The sequence below is a fragment of the Phalacrocorax aristotelis genome, chromosome 1, assembly GCF_949628215.1.
Source record: "Phalacrocorax aristotelis chromosome 1, bGulAri2.1, whole genome shotgun sequence".
In the NCBI taxonomy this organism is placed as follows: domain Eukaryota; kingdom Metazoa; phylum Chordata; class Aves; order Suliformes; family Phalacrocoracidae; genus Phalacrocorax; species Phalacrocorax aristotelis.
The window spans coordinates 76,819,074-76,832,345 of NC_134276.1; the positions used below are offsets into that span (position 1 = coordinate 76,819,074).

Consider the following 13,272-nt stretch of genomic DNA (forward strand, 5'->3'; position numbering starts at 1 on the left):
ATTAACACACAGAAGATGTGTTGTCTTTATGGTAACAGTGACAGCACCAGTGCCATCCTTGAGCAGGATGGTACCTGCTCACATCTAAAAGCCTGCAGACGCTAATGCTGCAGATACTTTCTTTTCAACCAGGAGAGCATAGGACAGGTTGTACATCACATCTACAAGTGCTGCTTCTGAGCACTGAAGGTGCTTTATAATACCCTTGACTTCTCGGAGTACACTGTTTTGTAGTGACCTGCAGATGACAAATCCAGGTACCTCAGCATAAACATATTTAATATTTTCACACTTTTTCAAAAAGCTGGAAATAGATGACTCATCAGCAATCTGCCTTTGACCCAGGGCTGTGATGAGTGGGTTGGAACTCTCATAGCAGAAGTTATACAGCCAAGGTGATGGATATATTTTGCAGTGAAAACAGTGCTTCACATGAAAGAGGCTTGCCCCAATATAAGGGGAAAAAACACCACCATACCATCAAAACCAAAAGTGAGCACTGAATGTATATAAAATAGCATTAACAGAGCAATTATATTTAGAGAAGAAAAAAAGACTATGTAAAACTCCCTGCCTTCTGCCTTCCAAATCTGCTTCCTGAATGGATTTCAAGCAATTTCAGCTGAATCTAGCATTACAAATATTTGAAGTTCTTACTACCTCTAGAGACCTGCAGGCCCTCTAAAGCGATTAGGGTTCAGTGTGTCTGTGCCAGCCTTAATCCACTTCCCCAGACAACAGGCATATGAAATAGGACACAGGTGCCACAAACCTAAACCAGGCAAGAAATATAAAAGGCCAGCCCCAGATCAAGAAGAACCTTTAAGGAGCAGGATCAGACATGTAAAATCCTTTATATAAGTCAGTACTCTACACAGAGGATGAGAAGTCAGATCAGATAATCCTTGCTACAGGAATATCACAGCAAGATTGGGACCTGGAAGCTTTTAGGTTTGGGTCTTATTTACTTGTTTAGCAGGTTCTGATCAGCTACACTTCTGCAAAGCCACTGAAGTACCAACATTTCATGATGATGGAAGTCATCATTTTATATGCAAAAGAAGATGGGGCCCTAAGTTGTCATCACTGGTCATGATGTATGAGAGTGGTCGTAACTGAACTCCTCTCTGAGAAATGACCAAGCTGCATTCACAGCTTGGGCATTCATAAAAATAACCTTTGTAACTGGACAATGTACAACCCTGACAGAAAAAAAAAAAAGCATGCTGCCCCATAGTGCCTTTTCTACATTCACTTTTAGAACAGAAGCACCTGTCAAAATATACCCATAGTGTGTAATTTTATTTTCAATGCTCTGAGCTCAGGAAAAGCACTTCAGTGTGCAAGAACAATGGGACAGCTTTTCTCTTTCTACATTTTTAATCGTCTTAGGATAGTATACGACAAGGGGCAGACGCTGTGGAAGACTGCATTTTGCATCTCAAGAGCTTGGCAGGCAAAAATATTGAATAAGTCAATCAATACCACTCTTCCTGAGACGCGTTCAGCCTCAGCATACTGTTGCCTGCTGCAGGGACGCAAGGCAGCTGGAAAGCCATTGCACAATGCCGCTCACAGCAAAGCCGTGGAAACACAGGGCTGCCAGGCAGAGGGCACCAACTCTGGCCCTTGCTGTTCATTCAAAAAGTAACATATATACTAAACTGGATTAACTGTTAATGAGGTGGTAAATTAATCTTGTAAGCTTGCGGTGGCTAGCCCCAAGACTTCGATGAGCAATTGAAGACATTGGGAGCAACTCATTTTTTCAGACCGTGCCTGAGCCTAGGACCAGCAGCAGCACCGCCTTCTGGTGACAGAAAAGTAGGTCAGCATGATGAGGCCAAATAAATACCACCACAAACCCCATTCCTGATAAGCTGCCCAAGTTCCTTCTTGTTTTATTGCACATTGCTCAGGTTTCATCCAAATCCTTTTCTGCATATGTTCTGTGTTCCCCACGGAGCGCATGGTGCATGGTAACAGAACTCTTGTGGTTACTTCCTCTTTCCAGCACTGACATGGCAACAACCAAATGTAGTCATTTGCCCTGAAGAGACTCACAGACGCAATTTAAAGAGAATGTTTAAATATGTAATACCGTATAGAAACCACTAACTCTGGACAGATTGTATTAATGACTTCTGTTTGTGTCACATCTAGGATCGAGTTCCTTCTAGAAAAATGGAGGCTAGAGCCACTGCACCAAGATCCCTTCTCATGTTTACCTATCAAAATCCACCAAATCCCATGTGTTTAGCTGAGAACATAATGAGAACAAAACAAACCATGTGAACTACGTCTTGCAGTATCTCAGTACCCTTTCTAAAATGCAAACACGAATCTTTGGGGATGGAAATTATAATTGTTACAGTCATTACAAAAGTCAGAGTTATTCAGGTGACTTCTGAGTTGAAACTTCAAAACTCACAAATTGGCTGCTGGATGATCCTGTTATTTTAAAAAATGTATTTGCTGTTTCCAGTTCTTCCTCAAATAGTTGATGTTGCTTGCTTTCTGTGGTTATCTCTTGTTTCATACATTACACTATTATAAATAGATACAGGGAGTACACGGTTACCCATTTAAATACATGGCAATATCTACGTGATAAATAGTGGAGGCACACGATGGATTGTAAACATATATAAGAAATACGTTTCATAAGTAACTGGGATTTCCTCACCTTTGGCCGCCCACGAGCACACTTCCCACTTATACGGGAAATGGTCTGATATTCCAAACACCTCAGAGCTTCCATTTGACAAACCAGCCTGATTACAGATTACTTGTGCCCCAGGTATGTGAACACACCCTTACAGTTCCTGCTCTTTCCTGTGCATATCTAAACCCATACTATCTTCAGTGCTTTACTAGCATCGCTTGTTTTTAAAATAACACAGATTTAATGCCCTGTACCTTGGGATGGGATCCATCTCTAACTAACTTTATATCTTTACAGAGCACAGACACCTACAGCTGAGCTAGTCACCAGAGGACCCCTTCATTATTCACAGGATAAACTGGCACTTCATTCATCTGGCCAACTGTAGATATTTCTCTTAGGATAAGAGAGATCCAGTACTAGCAGTGACCATGAGGAGATCACTGGATGAACAGCTCTGATGCAGGCATCCATACTGCAGACATTTATGAACTATGAGACCTGTCAGAGGTGGCTTCCGGGCATAGATGCCTTAGACCATTGAAAAAGGGGATGTTTTCATCTTCTTGGCAGAACTTGGCATTTTCTGTCAACCTTTGCAAGCTGAGGATAACCATTAAAAATTGTGTCTGTGTTGTTCATGGAGGAGTTTCACTACTTCACAATAAAAGATTTTTCAGTCTCCTTGGACTACTGGTACATTAAGGACTACCACATTCAGAGAGGGGGAAAGAAATGCCTGTAAACCTCCAAAACCTCCTAAAATTATTTTTTTCTGTAGTGAGTAGGGGCTTTAGGTGATGGGACTCTACAATATAAATTTTATCAGCGTTGTTTTCTTACAAATGTATTACTCACAGGTCGCAAAACAACAAGGAATTGAGGTAGGTCATCACCAAAGAAATATTAATTGTTCTATAAAACACCACAGCTGGTGGAAAACTGTCCATGTGTGTACATATATACACACATATATATATGAATATGCACTCCCACAACCTCCTTCTCTGCATCTCCTTATTGTAGTGATCTAATTCCAAACTGCTGCTCACCAGCAAGCTTGGTAGCAGGATTTTCCAAGGCAAGCTGGTCGTCTTTCTCCTTAACTCAGTGTTATGGCTCTTTCACATGGAAGATAGAAACTGCCTATAACTCCTGTTCCTACCCTTGCTGAATGGGTCATTTCAATGGGACTGGGATGGTCCCTTGTTTCTCTTGCTCTTTGGCTTTCTCAAAGAGGTATCAGAGAGGTATGCTGATGAGAAAGATTAATGGCTGCCCTGTATTCTGCTGCAAGTGGGTTTAGGTTTCCAACAGCGTTGTATTAACTGACTGAAAGAAAATGGAATTTTAATTACATAGTGATGGAGGTAGAACTTCCCAGGCACGTGAGGGAGAATTACAGTAGTGTGATGCTATAACCCCTAACTATAAAGACTATGGATTGAAAGTGAAAGGCTAATGGTGTAGTTGAAATGTCAAGATTTTCTGTAATTCCCCAACCTTTCAACCTCTTTTTTTGAGACCTTTCTATCAGAGGCTATTTTCTTTTAAACTGACAGGAATCAGTACCAAGTCCCTGGCATGTATTTGGTCCACAGCCAATTACCTTCCTCTTTTGTGTTTGTTCCATTTTCAAAAAGTCTTGGAATAGATTACCATGGTATCTTGGAATAGATTACCTTGGAATAGATTACCAAAGGTATTACCCAAATACAGGGGAAAGTACTGCCGAGAAATATTAGCAAGGAATAAATTTGTGGAAAATGTCTTTCCTAACTAACTCTGTGGGTTCTTAATGTGAAAATAGTTACAGATTACAAGATGATATGTCCTGATGTGCTAACACCAGGTAGGCGCATATATTTTCACAATTTCTTAACCGTTTACTTACTCTTTCCCCATCACAGCAATAGAGATACTATTATTTTACTCTTTTGGAGTTAAATTTAATTCCTTTCAGATAGAATGAATGAATCTGCCTGAGCTGTCAAGTCAAATCAATAATCCTCTACAACACAGGAACTAGGGATAAACCCTTTCTTGCACAGTACCAATGCCCACTTTCAGTACGCTTCTGCCCTGCTGGTAAAGTGATATCACAACATTTCAGTCACTTGCCTCTCCAGAAGTTTCACTCCAAAACAATTTCACACAGGGCAAGCATAGGTTTTTACATAATGCATAGTGTAGGTTTAACCTGTGTTTCTTTAGACCATTTTCTAGGCTAAAAAGGGTTAATCCTGCAGGCAGAGTTAGACATGGAGACAGTTTTCTTGCCCTGTGAACACTTTTCAAAGATGGAAGATAGTCTTCCATTTCCCACAGTCAGGAAAAAAAAGGGATGCTTTTCTCTTTTTAACCAAACACCTAAAATTGTGGGACAGAGCACAAAATGGGTCTCTCTGACCGTGCACAGTGCTTCATTTTTCACTTGCTCCATGGCTGTGTTTTGGCCTGTTCCAACTAGCACCCTCCAAGAGGAAGCCTGGGTGTGGTTTGGGGATAGATCACACCAGCAGCTGCTAAGAATGAGAGTTATAAACAAGAACTTCAACAGCCTTGACTCCTTCTGATGCACTCTAACACCCATTTTGTGTTGTCCTGTACAGCATCCTTAACCCTTTGCATGCCATACACTAAGGCACGCAACACAAATCCTTCACTTTCGCACCATCAAAACACTCTCCTGGAACCCTCAACACATCTATTATAATAAACATTTTGGCTATATAGACCTGAGAAAACACACACAAAAATAATGATATCTTGGGACCTCGGGGGAATGCCAAGTTCCGTGGAGACCAAGGTCCAATGCTATGTAGCTGTGCACTTTGAGTCAGACTCCTTTAGAGGGGTCTAATCCTAATTAGGACAGACACAAAACACACCCTGCTGCAAAGCCTTCTTATTTAGGAGTTAGAATAAATAAAGCATCCAAGCTGCATCCACATACCCCATAACAGGCAGGACCTGGGTGCCTACCCAAGTCCAGGGATTCACATCCCAGAAAAATACCCAGATCACCAGGATTTCCTAGCTCAGAGGTGGATTGCTCATTATCCTTCTCAGGCAGGTCCTTCCACCTTTCCCCCTAGAATCATCCTACGGCTGTATGAATAAGCAAATATTTATTAGATGGAAAAAAAGAAGCCCTATGGCTCTGAAGCTTAAATCCCTGTACCAATGTGTAAAAAAATGGGACCTGTTTAATGATAAGAGTTACTAGGACAAAGTAGACTGTTTCATTCTCCTCTGATTTTGACCAGAATCCCATTTTTGATCTGAAAAGCCTTTTGTAAAAGTTAACTGCAAATGACATGTTTCTGCAAGGAGTTTTCATTTTGTGAGAAAATTCCAGAATAGCTTTACATGAGGACCACACGTTCACATGGACTGAAGATGTTGATGAATTGCTGCTTTCAGCTGTAGAATTTAATTATTCTCGTTCTGTACAGCTGGCGTTATTGTGTGGTGATGTGTTTGTCTTCTGACACCTCGAGGGGGAGGGATGAAATGAATTTTCTACATTCACAGTGCCAAAGGGACAGTTTGAATAAGAAATGCTGCAGGAAGACCTGCATGACTATGTCCTCTGGCATGAATGATGAATCCATGTTCTATAGACCTTGTTTTCTAGCAGCACATACAGACTGAAAGCATTTCTTTAAAAATGTTAGAGGAGAATTATGCTAAAGTTAAGCCTATGGTGACAGACAAAAGAACTGGTTTATATTGGCTGATTTCTAGCCTGTATTCCTGAAGCCTTTCCCTTCACTTTTAGAGGCCGGCAGGGTCACTAATCCTACTCATTTTCAGTTTGTCAGTCAATAATCACTTACATGGCACTACGTCTTTGGAAATGACAGCTGAGACAAGATCTGATGCACAGTCTTCCTTCCACAATGCCTTCCTAAATACCAATCTAAGGCAGCTGAAAGGACTGAATACTCTATATCTGATAATGACACATTCACCCAGCTTGTCATAAAGAAGGTTTGGGGGAAGTTTACAGTGCTGCTATGCGGGAAATGTCTCTACTTGATGGCATAATGCAGTCGCACAAAGCGGAATGGTCCCTGCCATTGGACATTAATGAGAGTCAACATTTTTTTTTGCTCTAAGGCATTTTAATTGTATCACAAGCAGAGGCCATCTGGCTTAAGAATGAATATTCAGTATCTGTAGCAGAAGCAGAAATACTTGATAGGGAAATGGTACCTTCCCAGCTTCCAGCTTGGACAGCACCCATCACTAAAATTAGTGTGTTGCACAGTTGTCTAAATTTCAATTTGATGCCCAACCAATGTCTTTTTGGACTATTACTATCTTATTAATTAGTTATTGTTTACTAATTTGGACTTGTTGTCTTCAAAAAGAGGATCACTTTATGTTAAAAACTCCTAAGGGATAACATATTTCACTGCACTCTGCAGAGAACTGTGACAGCTCATCAGCTTTTATTTGCTGAGAAGTCATAGGGGTAGAAATCAATTTTTTTTTTTAGGAATAAACAATTTCTCTCTTGCGTGTGACGGGTACGAACCCTGTTTATTAAAAATGTAGATAAAACATTTGTAAAACGGAAATTTAGAGAACAAGTATCACAGCAGACAATAACTTTTCTGAGAAAGAATCAAGCTGAGAAAAAATGAAACCATCACTTCTAAAAGGCAGGAATTAATTTCACAATTTTTATGACTGTCACTGGTTCCTTTAGTTTGGCCTGTCTCGTTTCTACAGGGGTGCCTCTCACCGCAGCTTGTTGGGGGAAAAAAGAACCCAAACTGATTTGGCAGAGATTTTTACTGAGCCACATATGAAGACCAGAAGACAATGTTCTACAGTTCTGAGAAAATCAAGCTGTTAAGGCTTTGAGTAAATTATATGTACATATCATGGCCTATTTATGAGACTGTAGGTTTATTTGCTTAAGTACCTAAACATCTTGAGGCAGCTCAGGCGGATGTTGAGCCGACAGCCTTGTCTGCCACACTGAGCCACCTCAAATATGAGCAGCCCAGCAAGAGTGGGGCCAGGCTGCAGTCCCTAGGAAATATTTGACTTGAATGCAACTGGGACCAGTGCTGGCGGGAACACATTTAAAGGTAGTGGAGGCTCCGCCACAATATATTGGAATTAAATCAAACAATCTGTCGACTCTTTCCCAAGTGAATGTGATGTGATAAATCTGTGATGCGTTTCCTCACCGGAGCTATCTGGGCTGTGTTGGCTCCACGAGCACCAGGTTGCAGTGGGTGAGGCAATTCCCTGCATGCATTTAGAAACCTCTCTGGAATACTTCAGGGTGATAAAAGTTAGTTGAGCTAATATGATTAGAGAGCTGTCACCTCATTTTCACTGCATTACTGCCATAATCCTAGAAGGAAGCTTCATATATGTGCACTAGGGAATGAAATTCCAGGGGAGAAGAAATCCATAATACCATCTATCAGTTAACAGTATCAAACAACTGAATTTTCTTGTACTTGCTTTCTTATTTTTCTCAGGGGAAATTTACCCTAGCGCACAAGACCAACACAAGAGACACCCAGCCTTGAATGCTGGATGCTACAGCACTCAGTGCAGTGCTACTGAAATTGCCGGGCAGGCTTCCAACATGAGTTTGCCATGGATCTAAACATCGCCTTGTGATGCAGTTCTGCCGCAGCTGAACAGGGTGTACCTATGTGAAGTGCTCCTGAATGTGAGAAAGGAAGGCAAAGTCAATCCCAAATACATAAACATACCTTAAGCAATAAGCAATATGCAAAGAGCAGAAGTCAGAGCTGCCACTCAGAAGTCTAAGCGAGGACGGGAAGCGTGATAGTAAGCTTCCCTCTCCTTTGGCTTATAGGAAAAACACATCGAGTAAAAATGTGAAAATCTCAACCTTGGTAACTGAAGCATTCAGTTATCCAAACCTGAACTTATTCTGACTCAAAAAGTAATTGATGCATTTGCTTTTCAGGCAGTACACACACCACACTTCCATGCAAGCCAGTATGTCTATCCATTATGTGTCACAAGCCAAAATTCGTTTGGAGCAGTATCTCAACCAAAGACTAGGAAGTGATCAGGAACTATCGGGAGCAGTACTATTAGAGCTGAAAGTATGAGACTCCCTTTTGTGATAAATCCAAACTCATTTTATGTGTCTTCAGTGACATCCCATTCAGTGTCTAAACACGGTCAGCAGAAGTGTCTCCTTGGACACACTAATAAAACTCTATGGGACTGAGTGCTGTAAACAGCAAATGACTCAATTCTCACTCTCAGACACGGAAATTCTGTCAGAATTTTGTGGCTCTAGAGAAAATGCTGAGCACAACCTAAACATCTACATGAAAATGTTATGTTAGCAAGATGAATTAAGTCCAATGGAAAAACACCACCATCTGAGACTGATATTTAGAATAGCAATCACAAGAGGCAAAACAAGTTTAATATACACAGTCTGGCAAAGCTGCATTCTGCTTCTTTAAGAATGTACTACATATTATGAGCATTCCTATTACAATTTTATTGCAATATTCAAGGTGTACTCAGAAGATACTATTAAATTTTTTAAATACGGGTTTATTTGTTTGCATCTTATTTTACAGCCACTCTTCCAGCCTGCAGTTTTGTTTCTAAAATTAAAGCTAGTGATATTTCCATATCAAAGTTTAAAATTAATTTGCTTTGTGGGACATGCCCCTTCATCTAAAAGACTTCATTTTAATTAGGACATTTCATTTTCCCTAATGGAATCAGGTTCCTTCCACTTAATCCAAAACTACTTTCTGAAAGAGTTATAAGCAGTACATTTACTCAGCAAAAGTTCTCCTAAGGCTTGTCCGCATGAGGAGATTGGACCTGTGCAGCTAAACTGATTTCAGATTGATCTACTTACACCGCTACAAAATGTTACTGAAGTTAATCATAACTGGGTCTGCCCCACTTCTGCACTGGTTTTATCAAACAGCTTTAAGTTTGCTAATGCAGACCAGGAACAGATAATGGAAAATCAGGCACCATTACAAGTATGTGTTAGACGAAAAAGCTAAATGAAAATTGTCCCACCTCCCAGCATGAGAGTCTGGACCAGCACAGCCTGGAGTATGGCCACTTCCCACCACCATTTTCATACTGTTTCCCTCTTCCCTTTTGTCTCTTCTCTATAATGTGTTGCGTACATGTAGACCATGCCAGATCATGTCTGCTTCTCATCAAGAGGACATACAAGACATTTCCAAGGAACACTTTGCATATTCTGGCTCCGTGTTAGGATGACGTTCTGCCCCCATGCACACACAAAGGCTCACAGATAGATCAGGGCAGAGGTAATCAGTGCATGGGCACAGACAGTGAAAGACATTCCCTTCCTTTACCGTGAGAGCTCGCTCCCTCCATTTAAAATAAGTGTTTTTTCCGGGGAAGGCCTGTCTTTGTACACCAATTTTGTACATCTCATCAGCACAGAGAAATGCAATAAATGCCATACATTATGATAAACTCTGAAACATCTGCAACTCCATGCTGACTACAACTCTCACAATGTAGGGGCACGGCAACAAAATGCTTTACAAAACTGCATACCTTGAAAAGTAGCCAGGCTGTCATCCATTTGACCACTTTTACAACCCAAAAGACATGCTTGTAGAGCTCAGTATTCACTACTCCAGGGTCTACTACGTTAGCAGTCACATGGCTTCCATTTGCAGTCAGAAGATGCTGTAGTTGATAGGTAAATAACACAAGGGCAAGTTTGCTTTGGGCATAGGCTCCATGGGGTGAATACGAACATCTGTACACAGGAGAGAAAGAGAGAGGAAGACGCACATAAAATAATCAGAAGGAAAACAGAATTGCACAGGCATCAATGTACTGCATTTTGTAATATCCAGCACACAAAGCTATACTTTGAGAAGTCAGAAGAAACAGCTTATCACTGGCAGGTATGTTGTTTGCTGGAATTCTGGTGATTGTTCCATCAGACACCAAGTCTGATTTATGGCAGGGTACCTGCTGGAACCTCTATGTCAAACTATTTAAACTAGAAATGCTGAGGCACCAATCTCCAGGATATCATCACCTAGAGGCCCTCAAACTACTCCCTCCTTCCTCATTGCCCTCTCACCACACATACATACCCTGTTCCCACCCAGTAGATCTGTGCCTGCTCATACTACTCCTGGTTATTATTATTTGTATTGCAGCAGGACCTACTAGTTTCTGACGAAGGCTCCTGTGCTGGGCACAGTACAGATGAGTAAGGCAATCGTTGCACCTGCCCCAGTGACACATCAGATTACGCACAGCTAAAGACATGGATAAAAAGATGGGGCAAGGAGAACAGCTCCAAGCATAACCACAGTTATGCCATATACAGCGTTTAGAGCAAAGACGCCTGGCTGGGTCTGTGCCGAAGAGGAGGTGTGATGAAGGCACACAAATACTGGGAGTTACAGCAAAACATTACCTGTTGAGACTCCTGTGCACCTCTCTCATCTGGATGCTGAATCTGCCTTTCTTTCAGGTCAAACATTCCAGGAACTGCTGATTAGTGGGGTTTCACTCCATGCAGGCAGCAGTTTTTTTTTTAAATAAGCAGGCTAAGCAGGTATGTCGCTTAAAATGCGCCTCCCGATTAGAACTTCAGCATCACTTCCACAAATTCCTATGCCATGACAATTCACTCTTGTAATTACTACAGCGTCTCATCTAACCTTTTTGTGCTTAGCAGAACCAAAGGGAATCCCTGGCATTTCAGACAGCTCACAGGCAAAGCAGGCAGGAGCCTGAAGCAACGTGCTCCTGGGGGCAGCAACGCAGCTTTGGTCCCAATCCCCTTTGCCTCTGCCAGAGCGTGGGGAAGCAGCGCTGCTTGCTGCTGCCGCCAACGTGGAGCCAGGGGTCAGGGTCTGCGGGACAGCAGCTAGTGCTGGTGGAGGGAGATAGAGGGGCACCCCCCCAGGAGCAGATCTCTCTTTCCCAGCTCTCTCCTTCCCCCTAGTTGTTGTCCTGCCTCTGTGACAGCTGCAGTTACAGCTCTATCCTCTACACCTTCACCCTTAGTGAAGAAAACACCCAGGCTGCGGATGTTCCTACTCTGCTGAAAAGCCTGCCTTCAGTTTTCTGTGGTTGCTACTATGGGCAAGGTTTTTATTTTGAATGAATAGGGAATGTGACTCAGAGTTCTTTTTGTTATCTCATTCTCATTAAATACCTTCTTTATATATCCTATACAGTTCACCACAGAAAGCCCTGGATGATAGCAAACAGGCTCTCTGCAGAGGTATAAGGCTATTGAAGCAGTTTAACTGTTCATGTTATCTGAAGGGACCCAGAAACTTGGAGACACAATGGTAAATTGTGCAGCTCAGCTACAGGAAGTAAAATACAACAGATTGACTCTCCACTTCAACTTTTTTTTCTCCCTTGCTTTTTTCCCCTGCTCCATTCGTGTTCAAGCAAATCACAAACAAACAAGCTACAAAAACATTATATAAATTGAGAGATAATAAAAAAGGACAGCTGATCATAAACAGCCCTTGCACCAAGCAACGGCCTGAGCTGTAATGTGCTGGATAACGTAGCTCCATCATCATAAAGATATCACCTGCGCCTCAGGGTAAATGGGCTATTTTAAGAATAAAGAACAATCACTGCATGAATATAAAAGTGACTTGGCATTAGTCAGGAAATTGCAGTTATGTTTTAAATTCAGTAACGTCCATGCTCTGATCTGAGACACTCAAAATGTCACCTTATGCTTCATGCATATTTCAACCCTTTTAACTTGAAGGACCAGATCCTCAGCCGCTACGAGCTTCAATTGAGCAGCCGTGCAGGGCAGAGCTCACACCACCCATGGGAAGAAGCATTCATCCAAAGCTGCCTCCGGCAGCCAGCTGGCAGCCAACCCTGGCACTCCTCCACTGGTGCCACCATTCCTCCACCGGTGGAGAATGCAAGCTGGGGCACGGGACGAGCTTCCAGAGTTGAGTTAGAGTGATCTTGTCTGGCAAGCAGCTCACAGGGAAGCAGGGCTGGGGACTACTCTGACTTGTTTTGCCTGGGTCTAGTCTGGCCTTCCGTAACCTTCAGATGCCAGGCAGGAGGATGGTGAATGCTCCCCATGACTTCCCTTTCCCACATTTTGTGCGAGTGCTGTTTTGACTTACCTTGTGGCAATGAAGCATGACTACAAGGGCCGGATCCTCAAAAGCCTTGTACTTTGCATAGATATCTATGTCAGAGAAACACGAGTGCTGAGAAGATATAAAAAGCTATCCAATCAGCAAGGATGCCTTTTATATCACAGTGCAGAGATGCAAATGATTTGCAAGGCAGCAGGGAATCAGATTTCAATAACATGCTATAGATATGAAGGATATAAAACTGGATACGCAGAGCAGACACTTTTGGCAGAACCCCTGCAATGATCACCTGCTCTCTTCCCATTTTCTGTGTGTGTGCTTTTTGCTTTCTAGGAATCTGACATCAATGGACTACGTAAGACAGAGGAATAACCTGTGACACAGAACTGACAAGGATTTTCACTGAACAACTGTTTTTTTTGTGAGACCCTGTCTTATTAGGTTCATGTTGTTTAAATGCAA

At 42.0% G+C, this 13,272-nt stretch overlaps 1 protein-coding gene across 2 annotated transcripts in view; it reads right to left on the bottom strand.

The window, feature by feature from the left end:
* DHRSX (dehydrogenase/reductase X-linked) overlaps positions 1-13,272 on the bottom strand; it is a 169,592-nt gene that overhangs the window by 21,669 nt on the left and 134,651 nt on the right. For both annotated transcript variants that reach the window (XM_075094864.1, XM_075094855.1), the window contains one exon: positions 10,247-10,454. In XM_075094864.1, coding sequence (XP_074950965.1) covers positions 10,247-10,454 — 208 coding nt within the window. The remainder of the gene's footprint in view (positions 1-10,246; positions 10,455-13,272) is intronic.